We start from the raw sequence: 15979 nt of genomic DNA, 5'->3' as shown, positions 1-15979 counted from the left end.
GCTCCGCGACTCGATGCGCTTCCAAGAAATTGGAGGCCTGCATCAGAGACTAAATTGCAGCTTGCGTCCAGGGCCCCATGGTAGGCAAATCAAGGCTCGTGATCGAGACAAAAAGCATCAGATGTGGTAGTGAAAGTCGGATTGATCTACGCTGAGATCGGCAGCTTGCGTGATCCACGGCTGATCTCAGCAAAGATTGTGACAACCTGATTTTCAAGCATTTCACAAAAGAGGATAGTCGCGGTATCCCCTGATCATGCGGGAACAAGGTCTTCGTGTATGATTCTGTCCGGGGTCTCGTCTCTCGTCCGGGACCGTTGAAGCCATCAATGTCTGGCCGGCGCTTACTGAGATATAATGTCTAGCCATAGGCCAGAGGGATGTGCTCAACAACCATTCTGGCATGTATCCTTTGACATTTACCCCCGATTTTGGCATGTTCAGATTGGTACAGCTTCTCCAGCAGTGAACGTGATGCTTCCATCAGCAGATCGCAGACTCTTTAGAACGCCATACCTTGGTGTCAACAAACTGGAGACCGGCCATCAGCATTTTGTGCGAATAGCACTGCCAGAACAAGAAAACATGTGGTCACGCAGGGGAGGGGAACAGGGTGAGGTACCTCCAGGTGCACATGCCCGCGGAAATGTTGCGGCAGCAGGCAACAAAGTTCTGGATATCCCTTGCAACTGTTCCGTTGCTGGCAGAGCCACTTTCTGTCTTCTGAATGGGATACTTGGCCTCGAGGACCCGAGCTGCTTCATCCACCTTTGATATGGCACTAGTCAACTGTCGAATGCAGTGGTCTAAGCCGCTCTGGAGATGATAATCTGGCTTGGCAGCTATGACGATCATGTTGTCGACGAAGTCGTCGGCCTTGAACCAGAGAAGTCATAGTTAGCCCAGCAGAATCAAACACAGAAGTACGCAGTCTGGAACCACCTACAATCTCCTTCTTGAAAGAAACAATGTCGTTGGTGCTTGGCCTTGCGTTAATTCGCCGCCCTTCGGGACATGACAGTATCTGAAGTAAGCATGCACTCACATCCAAAGAAGATCAGTCGTCTGTTTCCAAAGCGACTTCAGCTCCGGAGACTCCATGAGCTCCTGTGGGATGTTTGACTCATTGGAGTACCTTCGGAATCGCATCAGCATTTGCCTCTATCAAGACCTAGACGTCGCCCCGGTGACTTACTCAAACATTGAAAGATTCTGCGCCATGCAGGAGGTTCCGTACCGGCCGGCGCAATAGGCCTCATAGTCTGGTACCCAGTCGAGTTTGGTAAATCCGTACTCCTGGATATATGCATTTGCCGTTGTTTCCAATTCGTCCCAAAATCTTTGCCGTTGGTCTACACATTGCAGGAAGAAGTATACAATAGTCAGAATTGGGCAGTCTTGGAATTATTTCTTTTTTTCTGCCACTTCTGATGGCACGACTCAGAGGCTGATGGGTTGCCCTGCACTTACCAAATGAATACCGGGTCATCAACAGTTCCCCAAATGGCCGAAAGGTCTCGGCTGACTGGTACTTGCTGGGCTCGAACTTTGCTCCCACCTCGTGACCATGCAAGCCGCAGCTCTCGCTGATGACCCGCAGCGCCTCGCTCCAGAGGTGTTTGAACTCTTCGATGCTGACGTTGGCCTGCTTTATGCTGTCAATCTCGTCATCAATGATGAACATCCAGCACACGAACTGGGCCAGCTCCGCGAGCCTCTCTGGCGAGGCGAGCGGAAACCAAGTCGCCACCAGCAGGTCCAGGTTGTTGTTCGTAAGCCTGTGCCTGATCTTTGGCGAGACCGCGTACCTGCATTGCCATGTCCCCGTCGTCAGCAAACCAGACTGATCTATCGGGAAATGGGCACACATGGATATTCCAAGTCCTGACGTACTTTTGCACGATTTCATTGACGACGTTCGTGACTGAGCTCCTGTGAGGGCTCACGAGTCGTTGCCAGCCGTCGAACAGCTTCTCGATGTCCGGAATGCGTAACTCCTGACCCTTGACGATCTTCAACACCTCTGCGCGAGGCTTATCAGGTACTGCTGTTGTCGGAATCGAAGCCGCAGTGACTGTCGAATAACGCATGGACATTGGGGTTTTAGAGCCGCAGCGTGTGCGCGTGGTGGATAACACCGGGGCCGACAGACTACTGGCTGCGGCCCTGACGGCTACCGCCCGCCACGTCCAACTAGCAGTGGAAGCTGCCCTGTTCGATAGTCTCAACATGTCGTCCGCGATGTAGTTGTTGAATGGTTTCAAAGTCGTCCAAAAGAGGGGTTAAGTTGGCGTGCTTAATGCTTTTCAAGACGGCCCATGCATACTTGACTCGAAAGGGGGCTGTGTGAAGCCAAGAGTCAGGACCCCGTATGGTGAGGTAAGATCAAGTCCAGCAAGAAGATACAGGGATGGTGCAGATTCGAGGTCCCACGCATGTCCCCTGCATACGAGTTCGGGTCCGAGGCGTTGTTGGTGCATGGGCCGCATGTGTCGCGCGTACAGAAGTTGTCGTTGTTGCATTACATTCACGGCAGCTTGCAGGGGTAAGAGGGTGTGCAGTTCCCGCAAACCTCGTTTGCGTAGGAGTGGGTAGGGTTTCGTTGCAACTGTCGTATCGCGCAGGCTTCTTGTTTTGGAACACGGCAACGCACGAATCCACCGTGCAGATGATAGCGTCTCGGCTGCATACAAGTGTCGTACGATGTTGGTTGCAAGCACTGGGGTTACAGGCAGGGCTCCATACGACCTGCTTGTCAGCACAGAACCGCTTACCGCTATTTTCAATCCCTGTCTTCCACTTCACGTCATCGTGAACTATTTCATAATAGCCGTAATCCATCAGCCCTAAATGAGGTAGGATTCCGTCTTTATCGGATCGACCAAAATACGACAGCCGCTGTTGAGCTAGTGTCTCCCCAACGTATACGAGCAGCGATGGTGAGCATCGTTTGCTCTTGCAATCTTGGTGAAAGTGGAAGAGGATAGAAAAGGACACCTAGACTGTTGATGGAACATTCGTCTTGTTTTGAACACGATCGTAAGGACAAGAGGTCAAACTTATGAATTTAGTGACGGCATTCCGAAGTCTGTATGACACAAGAGAGGCACGAATTAGTATGGTGCCCAAGGTAGGTACTTCTCGCTGTTGCTCTGCTGAGGTGCGCAGAAGGAAAGAATCAGTCTCCTCCCGTCAGAATGCTAGATATGATGCATCAGAAAAAAGAAGCTCAGGGGTTTGATCCAGGAATTGACGTTGTCTGCGAGACCTCGGCTTCCTGCACACAGGCTTCGAAGCGAGCTTGCTCGTTCAAGCACATCTTGATGTATTTTAGTCACAACGCCTGAAGCGCCTCTTTCAAAGTTCAAAACGACCTATTACATACTTGGCACCCTGATTGGTTGCATAAACAAGTGCATGGCGGTCTGCTCCGGCTAAACATTCAAAGGTTTGACGTTAGTAACGAAGATTTCCAGACTGAGGCCGCTCCTCTGCGCATTCGCCATTATTACATCATCTCAGGTCTCGCGCAGTTTCTGGCTGTGGCAAAATAATACCGACTGTTGTAGGTGGCACGTTAGATATCCTGCATCGTAGTTGCAGGCCTCGCCGTATACTGATGCATCAGTCTCGCGCTAGTTTGTGGCACATAGCGGCGAGTGAGGCCATGTGTAACACCCGCTATGGCCCGTCTGCTCTAGTTCTTAACCTAGTAAGGGCAGGAACGTCGGATTTTGCCTGCGTACAAGGATATGACTTACCCCGTTCCTCTTCCTGTGCTTCATCTTTCAAGGGAGCCGGATTGATGATGAGATCAGACATTCTATGGTGAATTAACTGACAACTAGATTGCCCTCTTGACGGCTACAACGAGTTGTAGAAGGGTGCTCAAAGAGAGCCTAGGGCACTGGATCAGTTTCGGACAGTCGTCATATGCAATTCGAGTGAGCTTCTGATACAGCCCACGGCTGGCGTCTCACGCGACAGCAGAGGGCATTCATGATTTGAGCGGCAAAGTCTGTGATCGCAGGGGAATCCCTGGTTGTTCGCTGGCGAAATGATTCGTTCGTTGCGGAAGTATCTGCATCAACTGTATCTGTTGGCCATACCGGATCTGCCACCATGCAAAGCCGGGGAGGGGAGTGTGTGGGGGCCGCGGAGCACCCCACGTTGCTCTCGTGTCCTGCGAAGACGTGGCACGGCACATGAGTGAGCTTCTCCTTGGAGGGCCGTGTTTTGCCGTGTGTTGTGTGGGGAATTGGATCAAACCAACCTTGTTGTTCCAGCTGGGACGCTGATCTTGATACATTGCCCAGCCAAGCCTCAGGGAACCAGCCGGAGCTTGATTGACGTGTAACAGTTGGGGCAGGCGTATTTAAGGTTTTGACGGATTGCACTTCGAGGTGGTGGTGTCTCGTTGACATCGTGACAGAGGGTGTGCTGGATGGAGTAGTCTGAGGGACCACGCCAGCCTGCCAGCCACGGCGCCGTGCCACCAATCCCTAGCGGCATGCTGGAGTAGCTTTGGAAGGGATCTGCCCTGTGAATAATCACCTGGCTCCGATAAAGTGGCAGACCACCAGAGAACCTTGTGCACAGCAGCACGGCAAATTGCTTGTAGAACAATCCGGGTGCCGCAGACTGCCAGGTGGCCAATGATGAGCTCAATGGCTGAAAGCAGATTGAACGGCCTTCAAGTTGTCTTCATACCCCTCACAGTATCTAGATTGGAGATCAAGTCTGGCTAGTCATTCACCTTGGAAGCCTGCCAAATGGCCAGCATGCCAGCAGTGCTGATCTGCCCCACAACGGGGGGTGGCCGTGTGTGTGCTGGGGAAGGCAACCCCTTGCGCGGTCGCTCCGCAAGCTCGTGGGCGAAACAGCTCTAGGGGGATTCAGGGTTCTGCACCAGAGGTGCATCGCCAGCTCGAAGGGGGCTAGTCTGCCGAACACCTGCAGCCTCCTTTTCACCTGATTTGACCCGTATTTGGTCTGCGTTGACCTCGCCTTACGTTGGGTCCACGTTCGAGTCGTCCCAGAAAGTGAGCTCACCAGGGTGTAGGCTTCTTCCACTTTCCCCAAAAGTCCTCACGGAAGACCGGGCAACGAAGCGGAATCATGGCAATCTCGGCCGACAGGACCATGACGCTGTCGGAGACGAATCCGAGATTGAAGGATCTCAAGGGGCCGGGGCTTCTCTGGGTCGGGTCCAAGATAAAAAAGCGCGATCTGCTGAGCTGGCCGACGTTTCTCAGCTGGTACGACACCGAAATGCTGCCGGCAATGGTTGGCTTAAAAGGCATCCGCAGTGCCATGAGGTCGACAGCCAGAGACCAGAGTGAGGAGTGGCCGACCCTCTGCATTTTCGTCATGGACGACCTCAGCTACCTCCACACACCCGAAGTCGACGAGGGCATGCCCGGGAAGAGCAAATTCCTGCCAGGCGGTGGTCAGTACATGGACCTGGCCGATTTTGACTGCCGGTTCTACAACATCCTGAGCTCCTATGAGCCTGCAGGCGAGACGACGATGGGTATGTTGCCAGACAGGACGCTACCTCCTTCAAGGGCTGCAAGCGCTGACGTGGGAGAGGGGCCATTGGCCGCCGCGGATTCGCATGCAGAGAAGACCAGGTGCCTGTTGATAGTGACCTGGGACTTCCGGGCCGAGGTTGCACAAGAGGAGTTTGACGAGTTCTATTACAAAGCGGTACGTGAGTCCACTTCCAGAGACAGGCATGATGATGTCAAGTGCTGACCGGCGCGGACACAGCACAACCCCATGATGACCAAGTTTGGCGGGTTCCTGCGCAGCACGCGATACAAGCTGGACCACGGGTGGTGGTCATCGGGAGACGGAGCAGAGCTGCCGTGTCCAGACTGGCTGCAGATCTGTGAGTTCTCCACGTTGGACATTGACAAGGAGGCGATTCTGGAGCAGAACGCGACCCAGTCGGAGAAGTTGCTCGAGATCATCTCCAAGACGATCTTCACCATCGAGGTTTATACGGTGGACAAGATGTTTGGCGACAAGACCATGTTCCACGGGTGGGGGAGAGGTGAAGGGCGATGCGTGCGCACCCGATGAGATGAGCTCTGCCTGCAGCTTCCGAAGAAGAAGAAGATTTAGAAGAAGAAGAAGATAGAACAAAAAGAAACAAAACAAACAAATGAAAGGCACTCCGAGATGGTAGCCTGTCGCATGAAATGGTAGGCTTACTGAGGTGCGTGACGGGGATGCACTTATGCGGCGTTTGCCATAGGCTGGGCTGGGGTGAACCCCCGCCAGAACGAGCACTGTGGCAAGCACCGCAGCAGCCCACTGGGGCCTGCCACTGCTGCGGAAACGCAGGCAGCCGTCCCGCTTTCTCAACTTCCATCATGATCATGACATGCTGCAAATGGAGTGCGTCTTGCTGTGCGCACGACAAGCCGCCTTTGATTATAGATGCGCAGATCCCACCGCAAGTCCCGGCTTGGCTGCAGCGAGTGCAAGAAGCGGCACATGAGATGTGACGAGAGCCGCCCGGCCTGCCTCAACTGCACCCGCGCACAACGCTCCTGCTCGTTTCTGTCCTCCGGCGCATCACGTCCAGCGCAACCGCATTCACAGCATCGCGATCTGACTGCTGCCAGCTCATCCGAACCGTACAATGCCTCTTCCGCTTCCCCGTCCCCCGATCCCACCAGCGGTCCTGATGCTCACCAAAAGCACTTCACCTTGAGGCACCTAGAGCTCATGCATCACTTTGAGCACCACATGGCCAACGACATGCAGATCTACAACACGCTCATGTATGATGCCTGCCAGCTTGCCCTCGTCGAGGGGTTTGCTAGCCGCTATGTCATGGACCAGGTCCTCGCCATCGCTGCCGCCCACAAGGCCAGCACCTTGACAGACGCCCAGGCACGGCAAGCCTACCATCTTGAGGCAACCAGCCTGCAGACCCGTGCTGTTGCTCTCTTCACGGCCGAGACTGCAGACGCCGGCATCCCAAGTGACAAGGCCATGGCGGCTTTCACTTTTGCCTCGTTTCTGGGATTGCACGTGCTGTACGACCTCACCCAGATAGAGGATGCCACTTGGGCCAACCCAACGCTTGGACTGGATCAGTTTACGCATTACTTCAAGCTGCTGCAGGGCATCCGCAAGATTGCCACACCGATTTGGGACCAAGTCAGCGAGCGCGTCGGGTGCGACGTGCGCATGTGGGACGTGTCCAAGAGAGATCTTTCGGCGTCAGCCAGGGCTGCAGAACGTCGCAGCAGCGAGTGCTCCCAGCTGCTGGCGCTCCTAGACATCTCCGATGTGACGGCTGCCTCGCGAGAAGTGCTTCGCGTGGCCATCGATGCCCTCATCGACATGTTTGAGAGTGGCCACCAGCATGGCCGCTGGGTCATTATCGCGCAGGAATGGCCGACTCGAGCGACACCAGAATACAATGAGCTGGTGGCCCGGCGCAGGCCCGAAGCCCTCGTCGTTCTCGCGCACTTTTCCGTGCTGCTTCACCGAGGTCGAGACTTTTGGTGTGTCGGAGATGCAGGCTCACGTCTCTTTCGATGCATCAAGATGCATCTTGGGGAATATTGGGCCAAATGGCTCGAGTGGCCCGAACAGCAGTTGCAGTTATCACCCGCTCGAAGTGTTCTGGCTGCACAAGCAATCTCCAAGTGAAGGCACGTGTATGTAGCCTATTCACTTGACCTGGTTGCCAAAGCCCCGGTCCATTTCGCACCGTCACAGCCCTTCCACGTGGACGAGGTCCGCGCCGCGATGCAGCCTTTGAATTTGTCATCCCAATGCGAGATATCTGTGCTTAGAAATGGATCATCACGAGGCGTTTACTATGAGCCTCGTGGGTTGCGATCAGGCATTTGTCCCTGGCTTTTCGAGGGGGGCGGGACAGCCAAGGACCCTCCAGCGCCAGCCAGGGTCCAATACGCGTATCCAGCGTTATGCCATTGGCCACTAGTTGACAGCCGGAACCCGGATACGTGTATTCCACATCAAACACCAACACATTTCAGAACGGCGCAAGAACACTACCTTGCCAAACTGTTATGTAACTGGCACCTCTGTAAGCAGCTTACCAACTTCATGCTCGACAATTCACGCTCAGCCAGCCGGCATTGTGTTACCCATGGCCGCCAAGAGTTGGAATACCGTCTTGGAAATCCCACAGCGGTCTTCGCCAGTTCTGTTGAATATGGCGGAACGACTCATGGGAAAGTATATAAATGTGCTTTCCCGTCGTGAATGAAAGATACGAGAAGGCATTAGACTACAGAACAGGACTACACCTCATCGATCCAAAGAGAACCCACCCATACAGACACTTCAGCACCATGTCTGCGTCCACCAACGTCCTCATCACCGGCGCCAGCCGCGGCCTCGGAAGAGGCCTGCTCGAGCGCTACCTGCTGAAGCCAAACCACACCGTCATCGCCGCAAACCGCGACCCGTCAAGCCCATCCTCTACTTCCCTGGAACAGCTACCCAAGGGCGCCGGCAGCAAGCTCATCATCGTCAAGATCGACGCCGACTCGGAGACCGACGCCGCGGCCGCCGTCGCCGAGCTCAAGACGAAGCACGGGATCGAGTATCTCGACATTGTCATTGCCAACGCGGGCATCTCGTACATCTGGCCGGCTGTCGCGGACGTCAAGATCGCCGACATTGACGCGCACATCCGGACCAACGTGTACGGCCTGGTGAGCGTGTTCCAGGCCACAAGGCCGCTGCTCAAGGAGTCCAAGGGGACGCCCATCTTTGCTCCAATGGGCACCACCGCGGCTTCAATTGCGTGCGTGTTCTCTCTCTCTGTGTTTCTCTTTCCCTCTGAGCCCGTCCTTTTTTCAAAGCCAAGTGTTCTTGACGGGCCCTTGGTCCAACTGTTCTGCTTGGGCGCTTGCCTTGGTTCCCGCCACACCCTGTCTTCTCAAGTTCGCACGCAGTCCCAGACTAACATCATTGAAAAAACCCCCCCACGCAGAAACCAGCTCCCCTTGCCCAACGCGGCGTACGGAACCTCCAAAGCAGCCGCGGGCTGGCTGACCAAGCGCATCGCCGCGGAGGAGGGCTCCTGGCTGACGTGCATCTCCCTGGTCCCGGGGCTCGTCGAGACGGACCTGGGGAAAGCCGGGATCGAGGGGCTCGGCCTGACGCTCGAGGCGGCGAGCGCGTACCTGGTAGACTTTGCGGTCGCCTGTGACGGCATGGTCAGTGTGCTTGGCGGACCGCTGGACCGCGAGGTCGTTGGGGGCAACATGGTCTTCTACAATGGCGATGTGCTGCCTTGGTAGATATTCAAGGGCACGATGCCACACAAGATACTCATGAATAACTGACCGGGGTGGCTTTTGCGCCGACTTGAGAGTGTGGCCTCTAATATCAAACACGCAGCATCTTCCAACTAACACGGTAATGATCCAGGCGTGAATAATATACAGTGGTTGTATTGTGTGATATGTGCATGGCCATGCTGTAAAATCCAAAGAGCACTGCCTGCTCAAAGCTATTCCATGGCCCTGCGCTTCGCTCTCAACAGTGCCTCTACCGTTTCTTTTCATACAGGTACATCGTACAAGAGGTCTCCGCCTCTGGCGCTAAAGGAATCGAGATTTTGTCTAGAATAGTGTCGTATGTGTGTGTGTGTGTGCGCGGAGTGCTCAAGCAGTCATGATCAAAGCTGTTGCAGCAAGGCACGACTGCGTCGTGGAGACCGGCTGCCCACGTCCAAGTTGACTGGGAATGTAGAGTGGTGTGATGAAAATATGTTGAGCCGTCGGTATGGATCGGATCGATTTGGGGGCGCCTATGTGGCTCCATGCTGGTGTGTCGTCGTGGCGGCGCTCTGTCAAGTCGTTGAAAACAGCTGACAACCTTGACTGTGTGATCTCCGAGGGTCGATTCGTCTCGCCTGGGTGGCTTCGGGATCGGCTGTGCTTCCACCTCGACTACCTGTCCTTGTACACCTTTGGCTTCCACCCCTCCTTGACCTCGGCCTCCTGCGCGGCCTTCTCCATCGCCGGCCGCACCTCTGCCTCTATCCTCTCCCTAGCGCGGAGGACCTTGCTCTGGAGGTAGAAGCTGCCGCCCTTCTGCGGGTCGTTGGCGTCAAAGAGCGCCTTGAACCGCGACATGACCTCCTCCATGTTGGTCTGGCCGTTCTGCGGGGGCTTGACGTTGAGGATCTGGCACGCCTCGCCGAGCGTCATGCCGCTCGACAGGCTGGCGCGGGCGGAGACGGCATTCGGGTTGAGCTTGGCCTGCGCGCGCTGGTAGTTCGATGATGCCTGCGCCTGCTTGTACGCTTCTGTGAAGGCGCGGCCGAGCACGCGGCCGCCAATAAGGACGACTTGGGTGATGAGACGGTGTGCCTGTGGAGGGGGGAACCCGATGTTAGTTGTGTAGATGAGGTGGACATGCAAGACAGGGACTGCCTGTGGCTGCAGATAGGTAGGAAGGGACACAAGGAGAGCGGGAATGTACTGTACGCACCATGTTTTGTGTTGGCCAGCAGCGAAGCTGTACGTCGTCGTCGTAGTCGTTGTCGTCGTCGTCGTAGTCGTTGTCGTCGTCGTCGTCGTCGTGGGGAGAGGTGCTGAGGTCTGCCGATTCTCGCCTGGGACTTGAATGTTGGCGAGAATCTTTGGATCCGTTCCGCTTGCGCTAAGCCCGGGTAAGCCTAGCACAGAACATGTGCGTGCGGAAGGTGCCACCGCTGTTCTCCCTCGTGCGGCGGCACAGGGCGGCCAAGGCCCCATTACCGGGTAGGCAAATGGGACCCCACCAAGTGACGAAGCAACTGCTGGCCACTTCCCTGAGCACGGAGCTGGGTGGGCAAGCTTAAGCTGTCCTGTCTGCGAGACACAATTCCGACGACATCACTGGGCAGCCCACCACCCTACCGCGCCGATTATAGATCGCTGTTGCCTATCCGGAACCGCTTGAGGGAGTCCTCCTGGCACGACTCCTTTGGAAGAACCCACTATCACTCATCAGGGTGCTTGTACTGGGTCCTCTACTCGCATCCCCCCTCTACGATCATCTCGACCGCCAGCACATACTCGAAATAACCTCTTCACGTACCCTGCTGTCGACGACGGAAAGCGAAGGGCGCCGCAGATCATGGCGCAGTACTACGGTGGGCCGAACCAATTCCAAGGGGCCGGCGACTCCAACCTCCAGTTCTACCCGTCAACATATTCACCCGGAGTGCCCGGCGCGCACGGCGCGGCTCAGCAAGGAGGTTATGGCTATGGTTCCCCTCCTGCCGGCCAGGCAAGTTTCGGTGGCTTTGGCGCTCCTCCTGGTGTCAGTGGGCGCATGGGCGAGCAGGGTGGCCTCCGGACAGGCTGGTTAGCTGCCTTCTCCACGGAAGGCTACGATGGCGAGCCACCGCTGCTTGAGGAGCTGGGAGTCAACTTTGACCACATCCAAAGAAAGGTGAGCTGCCGTAACTCCGGGTCAGTGCCCACGGTTTTGTGCTGACCGAGTACAGACATTAGCCGTCCTCAACCCATTCGCGCGGATAGACCAACACATCATGGACGACTCCGACCTTGCAGGCCCTATCCTCTTCTTCCTCATGTTCGGCACTTTCCTGCTCTTCAGCGGCAAGGTGCATTTCGGCTATATCTATGGTCTGGGACTGGTTGGCTCGATTGGATTGCATACAATTCTGTCCTTGATGTCTCCAGATGGGTCAACTGCGGCCCAAGCGGCGCATGCTGTACCGCCATACTCGGCAGGTCCTGGCTACCCGGGGGACCCCAGCAGTGGCGGAAGCGATGACCACAAGGATCACATGAACAGCACCTTGACTTTTGTGCGAAGCGCGAGTGTTCTGGGATACTGCCTGTTGCCTCTGGTAATGATCAGCTTGGTTGGCATCGTCGTGCCAATGGACGGAATCTTTGGCTACCTGCTCACCACGGCAGCGATCATCTGGTGCACGACCAGCGCCAGTGCTATGTTCTGCGCTGTCGGAAGGATGCGCGGCATGAGGGGCCTCGTGGCGTATCCTCTGATGCTCTTCTATGCGGGCTTCGGCATCATGGGTATCTTCAGCTCTAGGGGAACCGGCACTCTGGCCAAGTCTTTGACTTGAAGACTGGGAGAGGCTATTGTGTCTTGTGCGAGATGGACAGGCATTCCAGGTCCGCACAAACATGCTGGGGGCTTTGCGAGATTGCCGGCCCTCGTAGTGTATATGTATATATATAACGAAAACAACTGTGGCGTATCCGCTCGGGTGGATACAGGAGGGGACATTGGGTGCCGAGCGGGAATCATAGAGGGCCTTCTACATGACTGCAGGTGTTCAAAACGACATATGGGTTTGGCTAGACGAGCTGCAGGTTGCATTGCGCGCCACGAAATAACGATCAGCATAGCCTAGTTTGCGGCTCCTTGTGTTATTTTATCGGTATTGCGAAAGGCGAGCGCCCAGGTCCTTGCAGTTGCGCCCAGAGATCTTGACCTCCTCTACAGTCAATCGTACCTCTCATGCCATGCTCGTGCTCAACTCTGGTTGGCTGCGTTGGGCCCCACTTCAAGGGACTGTCAACAACTCGCCATTTCCAATTTTGGGACACCTTTCACGCATTTTGCTCATCTCTCGCAACCCTTCCGGACAGAAGCCTTCTGGACGGAATTGGGACACCACGACTCCCACTTACACGACCTCTCCGGCTTCACTCACAGCCCCCAGAGAAGCAACAGCTGGGGTCCCGGCCTCCAGAGGCCATCCTCCCGGGCGCGCAGAGAATTGCCACCAGCGTGAGGTCGGTTCAGACCGTGTCCATCAGCTTCATCAAGCCTGTCTGGGCCATGGACGCGCCCCTGCTCCAACACCCGCCCTCGGGCATGGCATCAGGTTTTGAAGTCCCAGCATATCATGATAGCTTCCCGCCCGAGCATGGTGTCGACCCGTCGATGAGACGAGACGAGCTTGCTGCCACCCATGATACAACAGCAGCTCCAGCAATTGCTCAAGCCTTCTCTGGCACTGAGTCTGCCACGACATCAGCAGGGCCAATGTTGATCGACCCAAACATCGACACACCACACTCACAAAGCATGGGCGTGGACAGCAACAGCAGCGCACTAGATGCAGTGCCAACAGACCACCGACGTCCAGGCCCAGAGGCCCGGACCGGCCCGCAGCGCAAGACCAAATACCGCGTCTACAGCGAGGAGAACCTCAAGCTCGCCGTCCACGCCATCCTGGAGAAGGGCATGTCGCTGCGCAAGGCGTCCAACGCGTACGGCGTGCCCAAGACGACCCTCGCGGAACGTGTAGCAGATCGACGGCCGCCGCCGTCCAAGCCCAGGCCCGCTTCTTCTGCTGCGTCTTCAGTGCCAGGCGCCGCCACGGCTCCTGTCATCATCACCCGGCGTCGCGACGACACCGCCACCGCCGGGCATGCCGTCAACAATGACACCGCAAATAGCACGACGACACCGCTCTCGCAACAAGCCGTCGCGGGGCTGGCCCTCCAGCCACAGTCACAGCAGCACCCTCAGCAGCAGCAGCAGCAGCACATCCCCACCCCGTCGACGCGGTACACCTGGACCGAGGACGAGATGGCCCAGGCAGTAGAGGCCGTGCAGTCCGGCGCCGCGACCGTCGCCGACGCGGCGAAGCGCTACGGCGTGCCGCCCAGCAATCTCAACTCGCGCGCCCGGGGCCGCGAGCCCAAGAGCCTCAAGGGGGAGATGTCGCGGCTCACGCTGCGCCAGGAGAGCCTGCTCGCGGACTGGGCGGTCGCGCAGGGCGCGCTGGGCCTGCCCCCGACCAAGGACGAGTTGTACGACCTCGCGGAGCGGGTCATGCAGAAGCAGCAGCAGCAGCAGCAACAGCAGCACGCCGCCGGTGCCGCTGGGGCGGTGAACAACAACAAGAAGAAGCTGGGCAAGCAGTGGATTGTGCACTGGCAGCGGCGGTGGCCGCACGTAGAGGTGCTCGATTGGAAGGACGCAGAGGTCAGCAGGCTCAAGAGGAAGAGGCGGAGGGGCGCTGATGAGGATGACGAGTTTTTCTCCGCCGTCTACGAGGAAGAATGCGGTGCTAGTGGTGGCAGTGGTGGCGGCGCCGGCGGTGGCGTGGGGAATGGCGAAGAGGATGTGTCGATGGCCAGTATGATGTCGGGACAGGAGCATAACTCGCATCACCAGGATGCGCCACAGGGACATCAAGTCCACGAGCCAGAGCTGGAGGAGCATCCTAGTCCTGCTGCTGCTGCTGCTGCCCAACACGGCGGCGGCGGCGGCCACCAGTCAGAACATTCGCTGTCTGTGCAGGACGAGTTGCAGCAGCAGCTCGAGCAGGATGTGGCCGGGCAGCCGCTGATGACACTGTACAAGGAGCTCGGGGGTCCCGATGGAAGCTGATCGGACACATATTGCTGTTCGAGATCAGTCGCGGCATGATACCCAAGTTGCATCCTAAAGTTCCATATCCCGGTGTCTCCGTTACATACAAAGCGGTATCTGAGGGCCCGCGCGCAGTGCATCAACTGCCCCAATAGGCAGGACAGAGGACGATGCCCTGTAACCTTTCTAGCTTTCCGGCCCTCTGCAAACCTGCAACCTGTCAGCCTCTGGACGTGCAAGCAGCAAAAGAAGTGCTTTCATAACTCGCACGAGATGCAGCATACTTTACTGTCCTGTCCTGGCCTGTCTTGTCCTGTGCTGCCCTGCCAGCGTCCGAAATACAGCCGTGCCATGCCAGGCGCACTGTTCATGGGATGCATGGACCTGCATGCACTGCAACGCAACTGCAGCGCTGCCGGCGATCATCAAAGCTATCTTGCCTCGTGGAATTACTGATTGGGCCGAGTCAACAAAGATAAAAAAACAGCATGCGTTTCAACAACCGGCCGACATACAACCGTGATACGCAGACCCATAACGGCATTTTCCTCCCGGCCCGATACTACGTGGGCCGTGTCTTGACGATGATCTGGCCCCCTATCGCCTTGGCTGGCTTGTGCAGATATGTGGACTTGGTCGATGCTTCATGCATTTGCAGGGTACCATTCAGTCTTTCTGTGGGAGCGGACTCGTACATCTTGCATTTGAAGCCAGGCGACCGCCAGATTCATCAATTGCGTAATCTCGAGACCCTTGAGGAGAAAGTTTCTGGCCTGTCTGAAGCAACAAAGTTCCAAGCATAACATCAAGCATAAAGCAAGGCACCACAAGCGTGAAATTCAAGCAGGGGCACCTACACAAAAAAAAAAGTTGAGCGTGCAGGCTCCAAGCATTGCCGAGCCCAACTGCCGGCGAACCATACCGCGAGCGTCGCAGCCCGCGGCTGTATCGCTGCTACTCCGCACAAGAAGAGGGCGATCGAACGCCATTCATGGGGGGCGCGGGAGCCAGGGGGGTGGCGGCCCCGGAGTGCGGAGATCCCGCCGTGGACCACACACCCCAGCGTGCTCGTTAAGGGGATGGGGAACATGTCCACTTAGACACGAACGAATTGCCCGTCATTGTGATGTGTCGAGAGGGAAAGTTAAAAAACTCCCGAATTGAAGGCGGGAGTGAATATCGAAACTAACTGGGCTTATTTGGCAACAAAACGAGAAGTAGTGGTGACACCTGTGATGAAATCGCGACTAGGACATTGGCTGAGTGTGTCCCGGGCATCTTGGCGTGACCAGGCTTGTCTTAGGGAGGCTGAGAGAACGCGGGGTCCCCACACATTGTGGGAAGGACTTGAGCATTGGCGAAGGGAACAATCATCCTCCGCCCGTCAACGCGATCCCAACTAGTGCCGGGTTACACTCTAGTAAGGGGGACAATGGGACAAATGCGGTCTCTCAGTTGTCCCAGGGCCATTCTGCAATCACAGACCCGGCCGAATGTGCTCGGCACTTCTGTGACCCCTGTTCCACGAGCGGAGATTCATTTGGCCTCTTGAACGCTCCGTGCGTGTTTGGGTCGCTATCACAGGCATGCATGCCATGCT

At 56.4% G+C, this 15979-nt stretch overlaps 8 protein-coding genes across 8 annotated transcripts; 5 read left to right on the top strand and 3 right to left on the bottom strand.

Moving 5' to 3' along the window:
* Nucleotides 1-205: 205 nt before the first annotated feature.
* Nucleotides 206-964, bottom strand: B0I36DRAFT_16550 (uncharacterized protein). The gene is made up of 3 exons (XM_046148720.1): nt 947-964; nt 623-876; nt 206-531 (listed from the first exon to the last, which is right to left on the bottom strand). The coding sequence occupies exons 2-3, from the start codon at nt 853-855 to the stop codon at nt 441-443; spliced, it is 324 nt and encodes a 107-aa protein (XP_046018949.1). The 5' UTR covers nt 856-876; nt 947-964; the 3' UTR covers nt 206-440.
* B0I36DRAFT_16565 (isoprenoid synthase domain-containing protein) lies at nt 898-2332 on the bottom strand. Its single transcript, XM_046148721.1, has 4 exons — nt 1894-2332; nt 1471-1808; nt 1196-1352; nt 898-1135 (listed from the first exon to the last, which is right to left on the bottom strand). Exons 1-4 carry the CDS (start codon nt 2229-2231, stop codon nt 1042-1044), a joined length of 927 nt encoding a protein of 308 aa, XP_046018948.1. The 5' UTR covers nt 2232-2332; the 3' UTR covers nt 898-1041.
* A 2451-nt stretch (nt 2333-4783) lies between these two features.
* B0I36DRAFT_16502 (uncharacterized protein) lies at nt 4784-6195 on the top strand. The gene is made up of 2 exons (XM_046148714.1): nt 4784-5709; nt 5773-6195. Exons 1-2 carry the CDS (start codon nt 5119-5121, stop codon nt 6085-6087), a joined length of 906 nt encoding a protein of 301 aa, XP_046018947.1. The 5' UTR covers nt 4784-5118; the 3' UTR covers nt 6088-6195.
* A 207-nt stretch (nt 6196-6402) lies between these two features.
* B0I36DRAFT_16487 (uncharacterized protein) lies at nt 6403-7955 on the top strand. The gene has a single exon (XM_046148713.1). It carries the CDS (start codon nt 6448-6450, stop codon nt 7672-7674), a length of 1227 nt encoding a protein of 408 aa, XP_046018946.1. The 5' UTR covers nt 6403-6447; the 3' UTR covers nt 7675-7955.
* Nucleotides 7956-8345: 390 nt separating this feature from the next.
* B0I36DRAFT_344555 (uncharacterized protein) lies at nt 8346-9302 on the top strand (the record flags this gene model as incomplete). Its single annotated transcript, XM_046156272.1, has 1 exon — nt 8346-9302. One exon carries the CDS (start codon nt 8346-8348, stop codon nt 9300-9302), a length of 957 nt encoding a protein of 318 aa, XP_046018945.1.
* A 654-nt stretch (nt 9303-9956) lies between these two features.
* B0I36DRAFT_358125 (Pam16-domain-containing protein) lies at nt 9957-11050 on the bottom strand (the record flags this gene model as incomplete). Its single annotated transcript, XM_046157913.1, has 3 exons — nt 9957-10379; nt 10501-10671; nt 11045-11050. The coding sequence occupies 3 exons, from the start codon at nt 11048-11050 to the stop codon at nt 9957-9959; spliced, it is 600 nt and encodes a 199-aa protein (XP_046018944.1).
* B0I36DRAFT_281522 (golgi membrane protein-like protein) lies at nt 10830-12525 on the top strand. Its single transcript, XM_046151489.1, has 2 exons — nt 10830-11448; nt 11504-12525. The coding sequence occupies exons 1-2, from the start codon at nt 11131-11133 to the stop codon at nt 12110-12112; spliced, it is 927 nt and encodes a 308-aa protein (XP_046018943.1). The 5' UTR covers nt 10830-11130; the 3' UTR covers nt 12113-12525.
* A 2393-nt stretch (nt 12526-14918) lies between these two features.
* B0I36DRAFT_16467 (uncharacterized protein) lies at nt 14919-15341 on the top strand. The gene has a single exon (XM_046148709.1). It carries the CDS (start codon nt 14964-14966, stop codon nt 15180-15182), a length of 219 nt encoding a protein of 72 aa, XP_046018942.1. The 5' UTR covers nt 14919-14963; the 3' UTR covers nt 15183-15341.
* Nucleotides 15342-15979: the final 638 nt, after the last annotated feature.

The sequence above is a fragment of the Microdochium trichocladiopsis genome, assembly GCF_020744255.1.
Source record: "Microdochium trichocladiopsis strain MPI-CAGE-CH-0230 chromosome Unknown B0I36scaffold_1, whole genome shotgun sequence".
NCBI lineage: Eukaryota > Fungi > Ascomycota > Sordariomycetes > Xylariales > Microdochiaceae > Microdochium > Microdochium trichocladiopsis.
This window is presented reverse-complemented; position numbering and strand designations above follow the sequence as displayed.